Raw genomic sequence first — 23,040 nt, 5'->3', positions numbered from 1 at the left:
CTTGTAAAATTAAGGTGTTTAATTTATCATATTTGGAAGCATGAGCTAGAGGTATATTTAATTTATTTTGTAGTTCAGAAATTGGAAGAAGATGTGCAATTGAAAAAGGTTGTCCAACTGTTACGAGTCCTTTACATATCCAATCTTTCCAAAAAAGTACTCCGTTATTTATTTTAATATTGTTATTGTGATATATTGGAGTAAGTTTAAAATTATCCAAAGTCGAAATGGAGCGTGTGAGTATGGGTTTGGATAAAGATATCGAATGAGTAAGAATAGGTGAAGAAAGAGGTTTAGGAGCTTGTGAAATGTATATCATATGCCTGATAGAAAAGGATGTAATTAGTGATTAATCCAATTAATGCCAAATTTTGGGAAAGGAATCAAAATTCTTTGAAAGAGAAGTCCAGATCTGTTTGAGGATAAAAGCAGAATGATACTATGCAAAGTTAGGAAAATCAACCCCACCAGAATGTTTAGGTTGTTGGAGCTTACATATATACGTGCTTTTCTTTTGTTCCATAGAAACTGTATCAACAGACTGTTGATGGCTTTCAAAAATATTAGGGACGTGACCAGGAAACATAGATAAAGAAATATTAATTATTGAAAGTAACATATTTTTGATGGTATTGAGTCTGCCCCACCATGACAAAAATAGAGGGGACCATTTTCCAGACAACAATGTTACTTTTTGTTTGACTGTATCTAGATTAACAGAAATTGTTTCTTTTTAGAATTCCACATAACACCAGAATCTTTAAACATCACTTTTAGACAATGCCCGTTGAGAGGCATAAATTCTGATTTATCTATATTCAGTTTTCATACCCTCATGTAACAGAATATTCCTTTAGTAAATTAAAAAAATTAGGAATAGTACTCTGGGAGCGGAAACAAAAGGTAAAACATCATCAGCATACGCAGTACATTTGACTTCATTTTCTTTACTCTTATAGCCAGAAGAATTACAAGATCTACACATTTGTTCCATAAAAGGATGTAAAGACAGTATATAAAGCTGAGGAGATAACGGTCAACCTCGTCACATACCTCTATGTAGATAAAAGTATGGGGATTGTAGGCCATACAAAAATGGAGGCTGTGGAAGCAGAATATAATAAAACAATGTATTTGAGGGTTAAAACCATGTAATTTCAATGCTCGAAACATAAAGTCCCAATTAACCCGTTCAAAAGTTTTTTCAGCATCTAATGTGATGGGTACAGTTGGAGCAATGCCTTTGGAAGCCAAATGTATACTATTCAGAAAAGTTGTACAGTTATCTATAATAAATAGTCCTTTGACAAAACCTGATTACTCTGTGCCATTCAGATTTGGAATAATGTGGTTAATGCGTGTAGCCAAGATTGTCACGAAGATCTTACAGTCCGTATTAATCAGGACTGTATGGGTTTATAATTCCCGCATATAGACAACTCTTTTTTTTGATAAATCTGTTCATTATTATTTTGCAAGTTTTACAGGTTATAGACAAGCACTAGAATACGCTGAACAGTGACCAAATCATGAAGCAATGGATTAACCAAAGGAGTTGAATCATGGGACAGGAGGAGCACTCACCCCGCAGTCAAGGGATTTAACAGCCAGGCAGTGATGATGCGAATCCCAGTATGATACACCGTGTCATGCTTTGGTATGATAGAACCAGCGGCATAATGCACATAGTCTACACAAATCCAACAGGATACTTGCAGGCACAGATAATGAAATATAACATTAACAGGAGGCGGAACATACAAAGATCCCCCTAGCAACCAAGAAACAGCAGCAGAGTCCGACCTACAAAAGTACATTCTACGATACTTGACAGTGGCCCCCCCAGCCCCCCCCTCCCCAGCACCCCCCAAACGGGTAGCCCCACATTGGGGAAAGGACACCGACTACCCTGATCATCAGACGTTACACTGCTGACTAATTGGCAGATTAACTGACCTCATGTACACGCTCGACCGTGTCTGGGGAAACCCCTCCCTCTTGGGCCGTGATACTCTCTGTAGTATCCCCTTCGATCCGCGCCAGGGCCTGTAGGAGATCATCCCATTGTGCTGTGATAGGTGTCCTCCTAAGTCCCAGTGTTTCCTCCCTCAGGAGAGCTATGCCCTCCGCCTTAGCCCATGCCTGAAGTGAGAGCCACCACGCCGGCACGTGCGGCGGATTTGATGCCTTCCAGTGTTTTGTGAGCAGACGTTTAGCCACAACCAGTCCCAAGTCTAGGAAACGGGAGGTGACCTTCACGGCCGGTGTTCTGCGGAATAGGTGCAGTAGGTAGACGGGCCACTCAAAAGGTATGGTGCGGCCTGTACACATGTGCAGCTTTTCGTGAACTGACTCCCAGTATGGACGCAGCGCGCGACAGCTCCACAGCGCGTGCACCAGCCCCGCTCCCGGCTCCGCACAGCGGGGGCAAGCTGCATCTATGCGGTGGAAATATCTATTAATCATTTTGGGTGTGAGGTACGCCCTGTGAAGTATGAACAGCTGTATCTGGCGGAATCGCATGTTGCGCGGTACTCGTGTTGGGCTCTGCAGTATCTTGCCCCACTCCCTATCGACTAGTGGCCTCCCCAGGTCCGCTTCCCATTTACGGCGAAGCGGTTCCAGGCTGATTGCCGCGTGCGTGCGTAAGGAGGATGCAAACCACCGAATCAAGTGGCTGCCCCGCCCCATCACATGCAGATACTGTATTGTGAGGTGTTGGCATGGTTCCACCGACATGTCCCCCCATTTAGCCGCTAATGTGGCGATCAGGGAACGATGCGTGAGAAATTGCCCTGGTGGCAGGCCCGACTCGTCGCCCAGGGATTCGTAGCCCAAGAGAGCACCCTCCCGGTAGAGATCACCCAAGGTCTGTATGTCCGCTGTATGCCACTACGTTAGTTCCGTGGCAGTGAGTACCCCACGCTCGCTCGGGGAGCCCTTCAGTGGAATGGCCGGGGCATAAGGAACCAGGGCTCTAGTGAGATACAAGCTGCGGCGGTAGCATCTGTAGGCCACTACCATAAGGAGCGGTGACGGCACGTGAGCTTTTGCGGCCGGATGGAAGAGCCTAGTAATGTCCGCTAGAGACAGGGGAGACGCTGTTGTTGCAGTGTCATCCAAGCCCCTACCCGCCAACCAACGAGCTACCCACTGGAGCTGCGCTGCCAAGTAGTAATGTTCAAAGCACGGTGCAGCCAGGCCTCCCTGGTCGGTAGGCAGGTAGAGCTTGGGCAAAGCCAACCTATGGCGCGAGCTGCCCCAAACAAAATCCCGGAGTGACCTTGTGAGTGTGGTAAAGAAGGCCGCTGGGATGTATATTGGCAGATTGGCAAAGTAATATAGTAGACGGGGAAGTATCACCATCTTGGCCAGGGCCACCCTGCCGGTGACCGTGAGTGGGAGCGTGCTCCAGAAACGCATCTGGGACCTGACCGCCGACACCGCCCTGCCCAGATTGCCCTCGATGAGGTCCGCCGGCTGGCGATATATCTGGACTCCCAGATACCGGAAAGTGTCTGCCTTCCACTGCACTCGCACACCATCCAAGACGTATCCTGGGTCCAGGGTGTCCCCTCCAAACGCATACAAACAGGACTTTGCGGCGTTCACCTTAAGCCCCGAGATGGCGGCGAAGTCAATCAATATGCGCTCTAGAGCGACCGGAATATTTCTGACGTCCCTGACGAAGATCAGAAGGTCGTCAGCATATAGTGACACCTGATGCGTTGCGTCCCCTAGAGGAATACCGTCACCCAGTGACGAGCGCAGCTTCGATGCCAGGGGCTCCATTGCCAGTGCAAACAGGAGGGGCGAGAGCAGGCACCCCTGCCTGGTGCCCCTGTAGATTGGTATCGCAGCTGAGATGTAGGGCCCCGTTTTTACCCGCACTGTTGGGCTCCTGTATAGGAGTGCCACCATCTGGAGGAACTCCGGGCCCAGTTCATAACTCGTCAGCACTGACGCAAGGTAGCCCCACTCCAGACAGTCAAAAGCTTTCTCCAAATCTAGGGTGAGACAACCCGCCGCAGGCCACCCCCACCCACACTCCGAGGCCACTCGGAAAAAACGCCTCAGGTTCAGTGAGGTACTCCGCTTAGGCACGAATCCGTTCTGGTCGCTGTGCACCAATAGGGGCACCACCGGCGCCAGGCGTTCCACCAGTACCTTGGCTAAAATTTTATAGTCTACATTAAGTAGAGCCAGGGGTCTATATGATCCTAGACTCACAGGATCCCTATGCGGTTTAAGCAGGGACACCAGGTAGGCCTCGCGCATTGAGGGAGGCAAAATGTGCTCCTCTAGGGCTGCGGAATAAAGGGCGTGCAGCTTCGGTACCAAGGATTCCCTGTAGGCCTTGTAGTATTCCACCTGGAGGCCATCCGGGCCTGGCGCCTTCCCAGTAGCCATGGAGCCGATCGCCCCATCAATCCCCTCCAATGTAAGGGGCCCGTCAAGCGACTCCAGGTGGGCTACAGGGACCGTGGGCAGGTGGGCGGCTTCCAAGAAGCGGTCAAGTGCGAGCCTGGAACAGCGCCCCAGGGAGCGGTACAGCTGTGCATAGTGATCAGTCATTGCCTGGTGTATTTCGCGCTGTGTGTAGACCAGGGGACCTTCAGGCGTATGTATGGCCCCTATCGGGGCATGGGCGGTTTCCTGCTTGAGCAGCCAAGCCAGCAAACGACCTCTCCTGTCAGCCCTGGCATGAGTACGCGCAGTATGGGCAGTGTAATTGTGACAGCGCAGACACTCCAGAAGGTCAGCATGCTGCGCCCGGAGGCGTGCCAATTGTGCTGAGTGGCGATGTCCCCCTTCACCGTCCCGCTCATATTTGAGTAACTGCGTTTCAATGCAGGTGAGCGACGATGTCAGTCGTTTGCGTATATTCCACGTGGCGCCCAGGCAGTGGCCCCTAATAGCCGTTTTATGGGCATCCCACTCCACCAGCGCATTACTCGCCGTCCCTTCGTTTAATTCAAAATATTCTAGGATAGCCGTGCCCCGCATATAGACAACTCTTTATCTTTACTTTGAATCAAAGCATTGCTTCAAGACAGGTGTTGTGTGCTGTGTGTAGTGAAATAAAGTGTTGGAGCAATAACATTAATTTTCAAAACAAAATCTGAGACAATGTAGAGTAAAACTCAACAGAAAAACTGTTGGGCCGGAATCTTTGTCTTTAGGTCATGTGGTATGTGCTGCCTGATCAGCTACTGATAGATTTATGTCTAAAGAAGAGAGATCAACTAAATGGGCTTCGATTTTGGGTATGTAGTTAAAAAATGTCTTGTGGTGAAGTGTGTTCTGGAGTGTACAGTTGATTATTATAATCCATAAAAAAATCAAACATTTTGAATCAGTTCAATGTTTATTGCCATGCTTATGAGAGATAACAGTAATTTTAGTTTTTTTCTTTTTAACTTTTAAATAGTTTGCCAATAATTTGCATGCCTTGTTACACCCTCCAAAATATTTTGCGTTAACGTTCAATAAAGAGCTGCTGATATTGGCAACTGATTGTTTACTAACCTCTAATATAACCTTAGTTAATCACGCTAATTTATCCCTTTCATTGGAAATAAAATATTAATTTTCAAGTTTTCAATGTGATTTAAAGTGCTTTCCCAATTTTTGCAATATAGTCATTAATACACCCCCTTGTCATTGCCTTACATGCATCCCAAGCAAAGTTCATTTTGGTATATGTGTTAAGATTGAGATCAAAGAAGTTAGTAGAAAACGTTTCAACAAAATTCTTGTCACTTAATAGTGCATTGTTAATTGTTCATTGGTTGAAAGGTGGGTTGTCTAACAGTAAGTCCAAGTCAACTATGACTGGGGCATGATGAAAAATAAGGGTAGAACTAATTTAGGCTTGCCCAATAGACGTAAAAATATTTTGGGTTAAAAAAATGTAAACAACCATAGAGCTGGATTGTAAACTGGAAAGAAAAACGTAAATTCAAAAACATCGGGGTTACAAGTTCTCCAAGCATCGATTAATGCCCTCAAACATATTGATTTTTCTAAAACCTGTTTTGCATTCTCTTAGGCATATATTTTGATTGTGAAAATCTGCCTTTAAAAGAGTCAATAACTTAATGTCAATCACCAGCAACAATAAGATTGTCCATCAGTTAGGGCATTAACTTGGTGGAAAAAGTCTCCCAAAATTGAACATCAACTCCTGTAACACCATAGACGGTACAGAGTGTGAGCGGGCATTATTTATCTTAAGAGTCATCTACTTTCATCATCTTTAGCTTCAGTTTTGATATCGAGAGCCAAGAATTTGTGAAAAAGCATAATTACCCCATTCTTGTTGGTAATATCAGGAGAACAGAAAACGTGACCAGCCCATTGTTTCTTTAGAGAAGTAATATCTTGTGCCTTACGATTTGTTTCTTGCAATAAAGCAATCTGACATTTTAACTTGGATAAGTGAGTACTCTGTTTTTATTTTTGTTTTATAACAACAGATTTTATTGAATTTTCATCATACCAGAGGGGCAGAGCCCGGCAAACAAAGCACAGATGAAAAGCATAAGAGAATGTCTCTGGGTACTGTATAACACCCTCCCCTATAGTCTGCAGAACATCAGACCAGGAAAAACACCCCTCCCCCTCCCCCCTAGTGCGCACCATACATACTGCAAGAACATTGCATGTAAAAGCCAAAGGAATTCCCAGCCACATCTTTTCAACATTGATACATTAAACAGGTAAATCATTCACCACGAGTCGTTCGATAGGATCACGGGTGGCGGTCTGCGTCATTCAAGGCAGATCTATATCCCTATACTTGGCCCACCGAGACCAAATCTTCCCATGCTTCTGTGGACACCCCCTCGCCTGGAACACTACAATCTCCGCTGACATGCACCTATCCAGGGCCTTTTTCCAGTTAGTTATACAGGGCGGGGACCCATCCTTCCAGTGCTGTGCTATGTCCCGCTTGAGTACTCTGTTTTTTTATGGGATTACACAGACCTTTAACATTCCATGAGACAATTTGCAAATTACTCAAAAGACTTTCATTGATAAGGATATACACGCAACAGTTAGATATAGATTTAGTTGATATATAAGGATCAATAAAGAACTGTACAGTACCTAGGTAAACAAAGCAACCGGAAAGTAGGGATGGCAGGAAAATGTCAAAATAGGGAGAGGAGAGAAGAATAAGAAAAGAATGGAAAAAGAAAAAGAAAGGAGGAAGATCCAGAGAATAAAGAAAGAAGAGATGGCAAAAAGCTAGAAGACTTTAACCATAAAGAGAAATAGATTGAATTTTAGAACAATGTGAGCGAGAGGAGGGTGAACGTAAATACAGAGGCCATCCGAGAGTAGCTCTCCAGATATATTGAGGGGGAAAAAGAATATAAGAAAAAGAGACAGTATAGAAAGGAGGCTTTAGAGAGGTGAAAAGAGTTAAATTATATATATAGAAAAAAAGAAAAATATTTGTATACTTGACAAACATGAGGGAGACAAAATACTGGGGGAGTCAGGGGTAAGGGAACAGATAGACAAAGGAACAGAGGACACACCAGACAACACATCATGGACAAACCATAACCTGTGAAGAAATTCACTTACATGTTAGGGAACTCATGGCATAGGTTTTGAGAAGTAAGAAAACATGACATTTTGTCAGCATTCATAACAGAATAAAGTTTTGCCAAGGTCCATTATTTCTCTCTTGTGTAAATGGATAAACTTTTTCTAATCATATGGATTATTGAAGATAGGTGTTTGTCTTTGAAAGTAATCTTAAACAAACATAGATAAAAGAGACCAAGATGAGCATTTATGGTTTGTAAAGCTGGTTGTAAATCGATCTAGCAACATCCTAGGGGAAATTGATCTTCTGACCCGACCGTAGCATTTGTTTACATTGCTTTGCAGCTGTTAAAAATTTCAAAAAATCTGAATATTGTAGAAAAAAAGGCTATTATACCTCTTGGTCAAGTGAAGGCAGACTTAGATAAGGTCAGAGACCCTACACAGTGAGCTCTATGAATTTTGAGGTCAGAGCCCTCTGGCAAATCCATGATCTTGGTAATGTTGATTTGTAGAAAAGTAATCATCTCAGAGCCTTTGTTCCCTTTGGGAATTCTGTAAATTCTCACGTTGATATGTCTGTTACGATTTGCCAAATCCGCTTTTGACGGCACATCTACTTTAGCTACCACATCCTGTGCATCACTTACTCTTTGCTCTGCTTCTGAAACTGTAGATTCCAAGTTGGACTATTTTGTTCAATTCGCTGAAGGGTGGTGCTGGTTTTCACAACAAAAGGTTTGACACTTTTGATTTCATCCATAACATTCTCCAATGTTAGAGGTAGCGGAGATTTTGTTGTAGAAATGGGGTCCTTTTTCCCCTCTTATTGACATTGCCAGTTGGTTCGTTATGAGGGTTGGTGGGAGTTTTTTCTTGCCACTACAACCCTTCTAGAATTTTTGAGGAAGAATAATAATGCTAAGTGCTTTACATTTTACGGTTGCCTGATGAAAAGCACCAGGAACATTTGTTATATAGCTCTTTAATCTTTTTATTTTCTTGAAATGGCGTGTTTGTGTTCATGGCTGATAATGGAGAGTTCAGGGTTGGATATAGCAACTGTACACAACTGCCCTTGGTAGGAAGCTCACAACTCGTCTCCTGAAAAAGCAAAGCAAGCAGAAATGTTTACACACAAACTAAACAAGCCATTTTCTTTGTCTATTTGCACGAGTTTTGTTTGTTCTAAACAAACTTCTCGGCATTTATAAATATCTGATGAGGTCTGGCTTGGCTTGTGGGTGAAACCAATACCTGTCATCTTCCAAAAAAACCATTATGCTGTAGATTTAAACCTAGTCACTCTTTTTGCAAGTCTCCGCTGCCCTCCTAAAAGAAATCTGTGGGCCCGATTCACAGAATTAACTTAAGACAAAATCCTAAACTTACTACTTTTGGTATTCACAGAATGCACTTACTACTTTTGGTATTCACAGAATGCACTTACTACTTTTGGTATTCACAGAATGGATTTAGGACTACTAACTTTACAGCTTCCGGCCTGGAGGCGGAGCTTCCGGCCCGGAGGCGGGGCTTCCAGGCAGGAGGCGGAGCTTCCGGCCCGGAGGTGGGGATTCCGGCCAGTGGTGGAGATTTAGCCATGGCCAAAATCTACACCTCCGGGCTGGAATACAGCCTGGGTGAAGAACATGCCCAGGTTCCCATTCCCCACCTGAGCGCTGAATCACAGTTCTCCAACCAATTACAATGCTGAATGGCAGCGTTGTGATTACCTTAGGGGAGAATATCCTGCTTCCTGTTTGAACAGAAGCCAGGAAGAGGACGTAGAGGACGGAAGACAGGTAGGTGAACTTTTTACATTATTTTTTCTCCCTCCTGCTCGCCCCACTATTGCTTCGCGGGAGCAGCCGCAACTGACCAGAACGTCAACAAGCTCCATGAACTGAATGTTAATCGAATTATTTTTGAGCACAAGAAGTTTTTTTAAACTCCTTTTCATTAAAAACAAAAACCACATCAAAGAGACAACGTAAAACCAACCAAACACTTCAGCAGAACATCGCCGCAAAAAGACACTCCACTCAAAGTTACAAGAAGCACAATTCAGCATTATAGACACTCCTGTGAAGTCGAACAAGTATAAAAGCAAACCCCAAAGTTTGGAAGTGGACCCTAAATGGAGGAAAGTGACAGCAGGCATGATAACGCATCAAAGAAAACACCCTGATACAACTCTTGCAGTTAAACGTGCTCCTCCATCAACATCTCCAACCCATTTCGGTGTTTTTCATTCCATAGATCAAGTTGCACTGACAAGAACTACCATCACAGGAGCACTCCCATCCACATCACTCATGCTCGAGGCTTTACCCTCACCACCTGCTGCAAACAGTACTTTTTTGCTAGTACTTTAACTTTGTTACATGGGCAAGCGCGGTGACTCTGAAACATGGACATTATTCAGTTCCATTTAACATTCTTCAAGCCCCCCCCCCCCCAATGTGTCTGGGCTAAGGGTTGGAATCAACATAAGCCGATGGGTGCCATATCCCAATTCTGTTGTTACAGTTGTTCGCTGAAGCACGCTATCCCTCAGTTCTCAAGAGCGAAGCATGATCAGCACACTGGCGTAAAGAAACTCAAGGGGGCCTCCCTGCAAGACTTGTGGAGGGCCCCCTCCTGGCTCAATCAGGAGCTCTGCAGCCAGAGTGCTGTACTGAGGGGGCCCCCTGCACCGCGGGGGCTGCAGGGGCCTGTGTTACGCCCCTGGATCAGCACTGTTTCTCCACCCTGACCTATGCACTTGGGATTTTTTATAGGTATTTATTATATCTTCATAGAAAGGGGGTTCATCCTCAGTGTGTTTGTCACACAGAAAAGCAAATACCACTTCTATGTCCACCTGTAGTTCTTATGCAGAAACATCTGACGGATTACCCAGGATCCTCCATTACAACCCCTCCACATATTTTGAAATGTGTAGTATTTGATAATAACACCCAAAATATTCTCAGTCGTGCACTTCTTGAAATGAGCATCATCTTCAAGAGACTTCTCTACCACTCTTAAAACAATGCTGTAGAAATAAAGTATAGCAACAGGAAGACTCAACCTCCTAAAGACTTCAAATCAAGTTAGGATTATGAAGACCAAAAGCGCTGCAACAGCAACGCAAAACAAAAGAAGTAACACCCGATGTTCTGTCACAGGTTGATGATTCTACCAACAACACATTAAGTCATTAGTATTCTCAGTCGTGCACTTCTTGAAATGAGCATCATCTTCAAGAGACTTCTCTACCACTCTTAAAACAATGCTGTAGAAATAAAGTATAGCAACAGGAAGACTCAACCTCCTAAAGACTTCAAGTCAAGTTAGGATTATGAAGACCAAAAGCGCTGCAACAGCAATGCAAAACAAAAGAAGTAACACCCGATGTTCTGTCACAGGTTGATGATTCTACCAACAACACATTAAGTCATTAGTAAGTGTCCTCTCCGAAGACGTTATAGGGGGGGTTACCAGCTGCTGCCATTTACCCTTCTATAAAGTGACTGTAGGATGGTTTCCTAGACTGAGACTCCTGTCACTGCAGCCAAGAGTGAGACTGGCCACATTCTATTATAAAACTCTCCATGCAAACATACCTACACACTTTCCTTGATAGTGCATGAGTAAAACAAGAGGTGTCTTGGCACAATTGGACTAAATTGTTAATTTTTTAACTGATTTTTTGACAACAACAGGACTGAATTAGTCTTTCATCATTTGAAGGGTGTTCAAATAGGTACCCTGTGCTGGATAATGATACAGAGACATTTGACTTTGTGGTATTCATTATCACTGTATGAAACACAAGCACACTCAAGGCTTTGAACATTTGAATGGAAGAACAAATGGGACCCAATAATAGACTCAAACAGATATTTGATGAATTGGTTATTGTATTAATAATTCAAAGTTCATTGCCACGAGTAATTTCTTGAGAAGTTCAGTTAAAAATATCACAGCTTGTATAACAGTGTCAAACATTTAAGCAGGTTTTCTCTGATTGTTATAATTAGAATCAGCTACAGAGTAACAGAGTCCTACCACCATTAAGGCAGAAGGATAGTTCATTGCATAAAAGCTCAAGTCCTACGGAGATGGGGAAATGGGTTAAATTTAAAGTCCATTAAGGGTGAGTCCATTAGCATAAACAAAGAAATAAAGAATGAAAAATAGACATTTTTCGGCAAAGAATGTTTCAGTCCATTTTTTTTTTTTTTTTTTTTTTTTTTTTTTTTTTAACATGTTTTTTATTGCAACATTTTCAGCAACATAACCATCGGGGCAACCGGCACCCCCTACAATCTCCGGTCATATTCCTCGGTTTAGCAACGCACACAGCCATTCAGCCCACATCCCGGAGGCCGGGCGGCATAGATGGATAGTTAAGCAATGGAACACAACTATCGCCTCACAGCGGTGCCTGGTGCGTGCCCCATGGGAGCCTCTGCTTTTCTGTCCCACCAGCTACATTCTTCAGTTTCAGTCCATCAGCTACCGACTGTAGCTTCAGCAAAGCTGTCCAAAGTAAGAGAAAGTTCTAAAAAATCTATCAGCATAGCATGCTCTCACACGGGGATAAAGAAAGTATGGTGATGACCCTCCTTTGGGGTTTCTTCTTTTATAAAGTTTCTAGCTACTTCCAGTGGTGTGGCATCACACCACCATCAAAAAACGATCACATGTCCATATTTGCATAATGTTCCCTAGGAAACTTGAAACAATGAAATTGTTTTCCATGCTGGTCATGAGAAACTAGAGATTGAGAGTCCATGTAGGACTAGTATCGGTAAAACAAATTACAAAGTACTTATCTTATAGAAATAGCTAAAATTTTGTTCCCTCAGGAAAATTTCACTGTCAATGTTGAAGAAACATTCAGGAATGTTGGAGTGCACATTTGTACAAGACATTTCACTAGTGGAAAATTAACCATTATATTAAATTTGGGAAAAGGTCAGCACTAGAAAAAAAGCATTTAAAAAATGCCTTTTAGTTAGCATCGCACATTTAAATGAAATGAGCTCCAAACCAACATGTAATATAATGAAATCAAATTGATTCAAAATAAAGAATATATACGACTTTCACAAATCATTATTACATGAAAATAGGTAACGTTAGGAATACCGTACTGCCACAATTTTTCTCAACATTCATATGTGTGGTTTTTCAAAATTCACATTTTAAAATTTGTTTTGTAATTTTCACAAACTATAGAAGCTCTAGTATTTCTATGTAAAGTTTCAAGATTGTACTTCATTTCTGCACATTTTTGCACTGATTTTCTAACTGGTGCATTCTGACAGAATGCACCAAAACACTAGGCCACTTCCCTTAACATCAAAATTCCATCAATATATGTTAATAAGCAACATGTGCATTAGGGATTCATTAGTACAACTCGTTTATATGTATTAGTATAGTCTTTTTTGCATGTTTTCTTCATCTTTTTTCTTAGCACGCTTTTGCAGTGCTTCTACTACACTTGTCTCATTTTCATGTGTCACTATGTCTAACGTGTGCAAAGTGTATTTTCAGCTTTTCATGTCTTTAATTTGTGAATGTGTCATGTTTTGTGATTTTTATAAAAATCATGGTACATCACTCCCATCTACCATGCAGGCATTGTCTCATTTGAGTAGTGTTTGCTCACCCAATGAAAGGGGCCTCCATGACTTGGCCCTTCCTCCTGCCAGAACATTTGTGCTTTAGAGTGAAATACTACTCAAAGTTTGCTAAAGTAATTTATTGGCTTTTCCCACACAATGACCAGTCTCTAATAGGGTAGACGTCAGCTATGGAGATCTCTGTAATAGTCCATGAAGAGATAAGTGTATGGCTTCGCAAGAGATTGCCTCAGTGAGCCCCCACCATGGGCCCTAGACAACAGCCGATGCGAGGGTCTCCAGATGACTTTAAAGGTGAACCATTGTACAGCCACCTTCGATAGCCAGCTATTCCCCGGTTCGCTTTGTGTCACCTCACCATCACCACCTCTACTGGCTACCTGCAAATCCACGCCTCACTGAGCAAGGCGGGTGCGCCACCGCCGGGCTCTTGCAATGAAAGTCTCAACTGCAAAGCATGGGTGGGGGTTGAGGAAGCACCTGTATCAACCCCAATGGGTCTCCAGCAGAGCAAATCAGGGTTTCATGTTTGGAGGGACCTTTTGCTAGTGTCCTCTGAGGGTGAACTGCACTTCTGGGTGATCGGGCTAGGTTGGGTAAAGAAGCTATAACTGAGAGCTTCACCAATGAGCAGCTAGATTGAGCTCCAGCCAGCCTTGCTTCCTAAGAAGTCTTCTTTACTACCTTATAGCAGTAGCGGCTGCTACCGGATATGGTTGGTGAGAAGGGGGGGGGGGGTAAGGACAGAAGGACGAAAAAAGTACAAAAAATCACCTGGAACAGCCGGCTTGCTCCCAGGCTCCCCCGAGCCAATCACAACGCTGCAATGCAATTTTCACTGTAGTTCACCTTTGATTGTGAGAAGAGAGTAGTTGGAAAGATTTTAAAACAACTTTCATTTAAATTGATGCAGATCATTTGTTCACTTGGAAAGCTCTTTTAATTGACTCACAAGCTCATCTTAAAGTTTTTTGGGCCCCTTGTTTAGAAAAACTTTGAATTTGATTACCCATTTTATGATAACTTAAAATGTATTCTGAACCCATCATGCAAGATGTACTTAGTGATTTGAATCCCATTTTGTTTCCTCTAGCATATTCCACGAAGCTGAACAAATTCCCAGTATTTAATTTTAATGATGACTTGAAAGATCTGTGTATCAGTGCTGTGAGTCCCAACACCACCAAGGCTACGCTGTATGCGCTGAATGTGTGGCGGTACTGGTGCATGACCAAAGGCCTTAAAGAATACATGGATCTGACTAAGGTAAGAGCTCTACACACATTGTACTAGTTTTTATATTTTGGGTTCTCAATCTGACAAAGCACTAATAAGGATTCAATGGAATCTTGTATTTTTCTGCACTGGAGGTATAATTACTGTGTGAAGAAATACTTAAAAGTCAAGTACTACGTATTGAGTAGGCTGCAAAGTGCACACAGAGGGCTGCTGGGAGGTGGAGGGCACTAGAAGCCCATGCAGGGTAGACGGGGAACACAGAAAGAATGCAGGTGAGTTGGGTTACACAAGGAAGGATAGATACAGGAGCTACAGGAGGCCAGGATTGCATAGATATCAGACAGCAGGCATAGTAGAGCTGCAGGAGATGATGGGGGCACACAGAGTTGCTGCAGGGGAAAGGAAGGATAATAAAGGGGCTCCAGGCAGCACAAATGAACTTCAGGGGGATGGGGAGCACACACATGGATAGAGGGCAAACGGCAAAGAGGTGGACATACAGAGATCCTGCACAAGAGTGGAGGGACACACAATGGAATGCAGAACTAGGGTATGGTGGCATGCATGGGCTACGAGGGAGCAGGGGGGGGCTGTGAGAGGAATGGGGCACATAGAAGAGCTGCCATGGGGAGTGTGGGGCACGCCCAGGGCAGGTACCTTTGACATAGGGTGACATATGAGACTGCAAGAAGATCAGAGGCACACATGCAGGTTGTAGGGGGTCGCTGGCACAAAAAGGGAGGAAGTGGAGACACATAGGGAGTGCTGAACGGCCACAGGCACATAGAGGGGCACCATTGTAGCCATTTTCAATTCCAGACCTTGACTGAAACTTGACTTAATGGTGTGAGAATACTTTCTGCTCATCTCCAAGTGCAGCAATGTAGCAGGTCCTCACCCTTTGTCCTCTCCGAAGAGGTTATGGACGATAACTAGCTGTTGCCATTTACCCTTCTATAAAGTGACTGTAGGATGGTTTCCTAGATTGAGACTCCTGTCACTGCGGCCAAGAGTGAGACTGGCCACATTCTATTATAAAACTCTCCATGCAAACATACCTACACACTTTCCTTGATAGTGCATGAGTAAAACAAGAGGTGTCTTGGCACAATTGGACTAAATTGTTAATTTTTTAACTGATTTTTTGACAACAACAGGACTGAATTAGTCTTTCATCATTTGAAGGGTGTTCAAATAGGTACCCTTGTGCTGGATAATGATACAGAGACATTTGACTTTGTGGTATTCATTATCACTGTATGAAACACAAGCACACTCAAGGCTTTGAACATGCCGTCAAAGCAGACAGGAGACTGAAGGAGGTCTTCCGATTGTTGCCTCTGCTGCCTATCTCTCCCATAGGATAACACTAGAGTTGGCTTATTACATTTTATAAGTGTAATTTCCAAATGGAAAGAGATAACTGGATATTGTCTCAGGAATCCAAATTTAAAGTCCTAACTTATGCTGTAGTCAGATTTTAAATGATGATTCTGAAATGCCACTTGTAGAAAGTTAGGACCTCAGGTGTGACTGGATGGACCATCATTGGCAAGAGGGTAGGGAGGAGCTGAGCACAGCCTCACTTACACTTGAATAGGCTGTGTCCTGCCTCGACATAAAGAGCTGCATAGCCCCTGTAGTTAGTCTGAAGCCAGGGCATCTGTGCACTTCAAAGGCATACCTCTAGAAGCCTCTTCCAACTTCTAAGGCACAACTGTGTATAAAAGAAGGTCCTCAGACACCAACTCTCAGTACGCTTCTGGACCTGTGGATACTCTGACATTAAGAAGGACTGCTGTGCTGCTACAAGGACTACCAGTTTGCTGGACTGCTGCTCAAAAGCAACTGCTGCCCTGCTGTGCTAGCCTGTTGCCCTCTTGCCTGGGGAAGAAGAACTGGACCTGCAACTTCATCTTAAATTCAGGACCCCAGAGTGACTCAAAGGGCTAGTTTGCTGGCATCCTGATCTGTGCCTCAGGGACATACACGGCTCCCCAACAGCTCCTGGACCCGTTTGCAGCATGTTCCTGACCCCCTAGTGGGACCGTTAAGATCCTGGGCCCTTGATGTGGCTCAGCGGGCTCTTAAATCACGCTTTTAGTCTCTTCACGACCACGAGCAGGCCAGCTCGTACCGGAACCGCATCACTCACACTGAAAATGAGTGCGAGCCGCCGCCAGTCCGTCTCTTCAACCAGCAAGCTTCGTCCACCGTGCAGGACCTCCAACGCGAGACTGCAGCCCGCCTGTCCGCGACGGCCGGGCTGCTCCTCATGCCACACTGAGCACTGGCAGCAACGCTTTCCTTGCTCCCTTCATCCCTCTTCAACGGGGCTCTTGGCACAAAATCTGAGAAGGTAAACCTTCAGCTGGACTAATCTAGGACTGTATCTGACCTGTGCTCCATTGACCCAGTTCAGCGTGACCAGATGGCCATGGTTGCCACTTTATGCTTTTAGGAACTATACTACAGTTTATTCTTTAAGAAATTCATAACTCTTGTTCTTCTGATTGGAGTTTTGTCATTTTGGTCTTGTTTTATTTATTACATTAAGCTCTATTTTTCTAGCCTGGTGTGGGATCTTTTGTATGGTGTTTTCACAGTTTTACTGTTTGAACTATTGCACAAATACTTTACACATTGCCTCTAAGTTAAGCCAGTCTGCTCTGTACTGAGGTTTGCTTGTGGCTTACTCTGACTAGGATTGTGGTTGCTGCTTGACCAGGGCTCACACCTCAGTCAGCAAGTAACCTAATTTTTAACACCCACTATTATACGTCCTCACAACCAACATTAGATGCCAATAAACCCACCATCATATGCCAACATACCCTCCTTCATACGTATGTCCACCCACCATCATGTGGCAACACAGACACCATCATACGGCCACCCAATCAACATTACATCTGATCACACACCCATGATTAGATGTCTACACAATCACCTATAGTCACCCATTGTCCAGGGTCACACTGGGACAAAATATAGGCCCAGGCACCAAAATAAAAGTGTCCCCCATAGTGAATTAGACAGCTAAAAAGCGTAGCCTATTGTTTGCACACTGGGGCAGTTTTGAACTTGTAAAGACACACTATATAAGTGTTTTGAAAGTCTGGAATACTGCATGTATTTGAGCTCCCTTCAAACAATGTTTTAATATCAGGGAAAACAACAGTCGAAACTGGGCAGCTAGACAATAAAATAGGCACCTAACATTAAAAATTACGACCCACACTCTGACCTGTCAGACCAGCCTTTCGGGCACTGCCTGATTGCCTTATACGTGAACACACAGACCATCGTGAACCCACACTACCAACTCCTGTGCTGTTCAAACGAAAATAACACCCTACACAACATTAAGTACATCATAACCCATCACCCCTATTATCATATGTTCATTCACACAGTTAAGCCTCCCTCCTTCATACCTGCATCCAGGGGGGAGGGGAATAGAGAATGAATGAATGAATGAATGAAAATTTGTAATCGTGCAACTAAGCCCGAAGGCATCAAGGTGCCTAACCAAAGAAAGTTCATAAGAAGACTGATCAAAACTAAGGGTAGGCCCTAGCAAATAGCCACGTCTTAAGGGCCTTCCTGAAGGCTTGCATGGAGGGAAGAGATTTAATTTCCGCTGGCAGAGTGTTCCACAGCTTAGGGGCTAAAGATGAAAAAGCTCTGCCGCCCCACTTAGCTTTACGAACTCGGGGGACTGATAGCAAAGATTTGTTGGCCGAACGAAGATTTCTAGAAGGTGTATAAGGGGCCAACAAGTCCCTTAAGCCTCCAGACCTGTTTGTGGCCAGAGCCCCATAGATCAGACTCAAGGACTTAAAAGAAATCCTGGCCTCAATTGGGAGCCAATGCAAGGACCTTCTGGCAGCCTGAGCAGAGGCCCGTTTGGGCAAGTCCAATACAAACTTGGCCGCAGCATTCTGCACCATTTGTAATCGTGTTAGCAGGCCCTTGTTAATGCCTAAATAGAGGGCATTACAATAATCCAGTCTGGAGCCTATCAGTGCCAAGACAATCTGTTTTCTGGCTTGAGGAGACAGATAATGTCTAATCCTCCGAAAGATGTTTATTAGGCCCCAGCAAGTGGAAATAGTTCTCTTTACTTGTTGGTCCATCCCCAAAGTAGGGTCAATCATGACTCCTAAATTTCTTGCCAGGGTCGTAGGAGTCGGGCACACCCCCAGCGAGATAGGCCACCAATCCGCCGACCAGAAATCCTCCTTTCCTCCAAACACAAGAATCTCTGTCTTTTCGCCATTGAGCTTCAAGGAATTACAGATCATCCATTGAGCAACGGCTGCCATACAATTTCTAAAGTTGGAAGCAGCAAGAATGTCAGGTTGGGCGAAAGACAGAAGAATCTGTGTATCGTCGGCATAGGAGATTACCTCCATCCCGTACGATCTAATAAGCCTGGCAAGTGGAGTCATATAGATGTTAAAAAGGGTCGGACTTAATGCCGACCTCTGAGGAACCCCACAAAGCACAGGAAGGGATGGAGACAAAAACTCCCCCAGCTTTACTCTCTGCTCCCTCTGGTTGAGGAAAGAGGCCAGCAAACTAAGTGCGGGCCCCTCCAGCCCTATCTCTCTCAGCCTAGATGTTAAGACTGAGGGAGACAGGGTGTCAAACGAAGCCGAAAGATCCAACAGGATAAGGAGAGTAGTCTGACCCTTATCTACTCTAGTGCGGATGTTATCGAGCACAATAGTGAGGGCGGACTCCGTACTATGTTCTCTCCTAAATCCATGCTGCGAGTGATCTAGCCGGCCAGAGGTTTCCAGAAAGGCTGCAAGATGATGGTTAAGGTGAATTTCCAACATCTTTGCAGGGGCTGGGAGCAGCGAAATAGGGCGGAAGTTTTTAAGAACCCCCGGGTCTAACGTAGCTTTCTTTAACAGAGGTTTTACCACCGCTTTCTTCCATTTAGGGGGGAAAATCCCATCCCTCATTGCCCTATTCATAATATCCAGTAAGGGGGGGAGGAAACACTCCTTACATTGTTTGAGAAGTTTCAGAGGGCATGGGTCTAATGGGGACCCCGACCTAATCTTAGTCAAAAGAACTTCAAGTTCCTGTAAGGAGAGGGGTGGAAAACTAGACAAACCCCCTAAAGACCCCTCCTCAGGTAATGTTAACAAAGTAACAGAAGTACACAGGGAGGTAGATAGAGTTAACTTTTGATGCTCTAATGCAGAATGTATGTCCACAATCTTAGAATTAAAGAATTGTGCAGCATCATTGCAGAGCTGCTGTGAACTAACCACAGGATCAGGCGTCTTCAATGAAGTGAGCGTGTCAACAATCTTGAAGAGATCTTTCGGAGAGGAGAGAGAGGTGGTAAGAGAGGTGAAATACTCATGTTTAGTTTTTATTATCTCCTTCTTATATTTCTTTAGGAGGATTTTATGCTCATCCCTCTCACGCAAGTCCCAACTGGTCCTCCAGAGACGTTCCTGTCTCCGTAGTTCCTGCCTAAGAAGTCTGAGTGATTCAGAGAACCACGGGGCCGAGGGACTTTTTCTGGCAGAATAGCGCGAGGTGGCCGGTGCCAGTTCACCAAGAGCTGTTTTAATGACATTCTCCATCCTCTCAACTGCAGATCTTACATCCTCCTCAGGAGAGATCATTAGACTCGACAGTTTAGGGGCGAGCACATTGTTAGTTACATTTTTTAGGTTACATCTCGATTCCATCCTGCTGGGCCCATTTCCCTTACTGCTGTTCAAAGTAGTTGTTAAGACCAGAGGGATCGCATAGTGGTCGGACCAGGAGAGAGGGAAGGGAATCTCAGTGGCCAGCCGAATATCATTGGAAAATACCCCATCAAGCGTATGTCCAGCCTGATGGGTAGGACCTTTAACTAACTGTCTCAGCCCACAGCCAGAAAAGATATCCAATAAGGATGAAATTTCAGTTGACTCTGAGTTCTCCAAATGGAAGTTTACATCCCCAAGAGCAGTAATGTGCTCACAGCCAAAATGTGACTCTAGAATATTAAGCACTTGCTGACCAAAATCGGTTTTGGTCCCCGGGGGTCTGTAAATGAGAAAGCCCATAAATGGCACAGCATAAGGTCCATTAATAGAGAACTGAAGGGCCTCAAATGAGTCTTGAAAATCCTCCAGGGGAGTGATATGGCAGGAAAGGTGGTCCCTATAAAGGATACCAAGCCCACCTCCCTTTCGACCCACTCTATCCATCCTCACTAAAGTATAACCATCTGGTACCGCCTCAACCAAGTCAGGGCCCGAGGAATCCTTTGCCCAGGTTTCTGTTATGAAAACCCAGGCGGGTTCTCTGGCCAGTACAAAATCCTTGAAAGCAAGATTATTCTTGATCAATGACCTCGCATTGACGAGGAAACCCTTATTGGTCCCCAAGCTAGTTCCTGGCTTAGGACTCAGCGCTATAGATGAGGTTACAGTAGCGGGAGTCAGCTCCGAGATAGAAGACTGGAAACAATCGCAGCTAGGGGAGGTCAAGAACCCTTCCGGAGCATACCCATGGTGACAGGGGAGCGCAGGCGGCTTCAGAGTCATAAAATCCTGCCTTGTGCAACCGGTCCCAGTGGTCCCACGATCGATCCGTATTGTCTCCCCGCTATCCAGCCCGTCCATAGCGCGGACGGGCGCAGACGGGCTGGACTCTGGCGTGACTCCGGCGTTACTACGGCACACACGCCGCGCGCACACGCTGCGCGCCTGCATGAGGGATCTATGTAGGGCTCTAGCCAATCCACCTGACCCCTGACAGCTGTAGCGCTACGTCACCTGGCGCCCAAACAGCTTTCCCTACCCAAGATGGCACCGAGAATTCACGGGAAGGGCGCTAAACGCGCTATGGAGGACCCGCCAAAGCAGCGGTGAGGAGGTGCAGAATGAGAAGGAATTGAAGAAGGAAAAGCAAACTTGCCCCTCAGTGAGGTCTATACTCTTCAAAGTCAATGGGGCTTGGTAACAGCACTCATAACTAGATTGAAGGCCTAGCCTAGCCTTCAGTCTAGTACGGCGTGTTGCTACCTGGCCCTATTGATTTTATATATAGACCTGACTGAGGGCCCACATTGGCAGAACAGTTAGGGAGGGCACCACATGGGGAGGGACAGTCAGGCACGCCCACAGTCAGGTGGGCACTGCAGGAGTCAGACAAGGCCTCAGTCGTGTCTCCATGAAGTCTGAGGTAAGTCACCAGAGGGGCCCCCAAATGTTCTTTGGGCATGAGCGAACAGCACTATCATGAAGCCACGTACTCCTTCTAGGTACCTACTGTCTGCCCAAATGTATCGCCACCCTGTGATTGGCCAGCAGCAACAACATTGCCATCAACTAATGGACCTCTGGGGGGAACCTCTTTGACGTAGCCCAATAGCGCGACTAGGGGATCGTGCTTAGGAGAATGACCTGTGATACTTGCCATTTTGCTAAGCACCACCTTTGAGAAGGGACTGTATCTCTGAGCAATCCACGCTAAGTGCAGAAAGTCAGCATGCGGCACCGCTGCGCAGCGTGCATCCTCAATGAGTCCCATTCGCAGCATCCAAAGAAGCATGTGGTAGACTCCGTGTAAAGATTTAAAGTGTATCAAGTGCAGCTTGTAGTTCGGGGATAGGGCCTTGGACTGGGACCAGCAGTAGGTCCATTGTTCCTCACTGATCGATACATTGAGGTCATCAGAACAAGTCTGTCGGGTTGAGGTTGTTCGGATCGGTGCGGTTCGGTGTTTTGCATACCAGCATAGATGCGAGTTATTATCTTATGAGGAGAAGGTTTTGTAAGCATCTCCTCTAGTACTGTGAACGTGGGGTGGGGGCTCCCGGAAAAGTTTTATGAAGACCTCGAAGTGACGCAGAGCTGATAGTAGGTCATGTTGCCCAGAAAAGAAGCCGCAGAGTCCTGAAACACCTGCTGATGGGCAACAAAGCTGCCCTCCTGGTACGCCGTCCCAAAGGAGGTCAGCTGCATTCAGTGCAGAAGCGCATGGGTCCCCGCATCAGACACCAGCATGAGCAGAGAGTGTCCCGAAATCAGACCCAACGGAGCAAACATATGGTCAAGATGTGCTCTCCTCCGCATCTAACTCCATGCCCATACTGTGCATGCCACGGTATCCACCTAGTGCCGCACTCAACAGACAGGGCCATATAAAGCCAATTGAACTGGGCATGTGGCCACATGGTCAGTCTCAGGTGCAGTGTGCAGCTGATATTGTATAGATGTAACCATTAGTGTGCAAAATGCACCTGGGCACTGAGGAATGTAACCATTAGTGTGCAAATTGCACCTGGGCACTGAGGAAGTACAAGTCCATACAGGGTGCCCCCAGCCCAGCCTGCTCAAAGGGGAGTGTTAGAACCTCCCATGCCACATATGGCTGTTTGCCAGTTCATGCCAGTTATATAAGGTGGGACTGGAGTCATCAACCTGCCATAATTCTCCCGCCAAAGTTCCTCTAGATCCTGGCTGAGTCAGATGCCCAAATATCAGACAGGGTCACGGGCCCACATCAGTGGGAAGTAGGAGGTGAAGTCTTGTGTGGTCTCCGTAAGCGTAAATAGGATGCATATCACCAA

The 23,040-nt window shown here is 45.1% G+C and overlaps 1 protein-coding gene across 2 annotated transcripts in view; it reads left to right on the top strand.

Moving 5' to 3' along the window:
• KIAA1958 (KIAA1958 ortholog) overlaps positions 1–23,040 on the top strand; it is a 281,381-nt gene that overhangs the window by 239,298 nt on the left and 19,043 nt on the right. The window contains exon 6 of one of the 2 annotated variants that reach the window (XR_014978089.1): positions 14,299–14,389. Coding sequence is in view for 1 of the 2 variants with exons in the window: in XM_085641263.1 (XP_085497389.1) it covers positions 14,299–14,471 (173 nt within the window). In the remaining variant the exon portion in view is untranslated. Of the gene's footprint in view, positions 1–14,298; positions 14,472–23,040 lie in introns of those variants that run through there. The other variant, XM_085641263.1, reaches the window with a different exon arrangement.

The sequence above is a fragment of the Triturus cristatus genome, chromosome 2_2 (genome assembly GCF_964204655.1).
Source record: "Triturus cristatus chromosome 2_2, aTriCri1.1, whole genome shotgun sequence".
Lineage (NCBI taxonomy): Eukaryota > Metazoa > Chordata > Amphibia > Caudata > Salamandridae > Triturus > Triturus cristatus.
The sequence above is the reverse complement of the archived record's forward strand: the minus strand, read 5'-3'. Positions and strand labels throughout refer to the sequence as shown.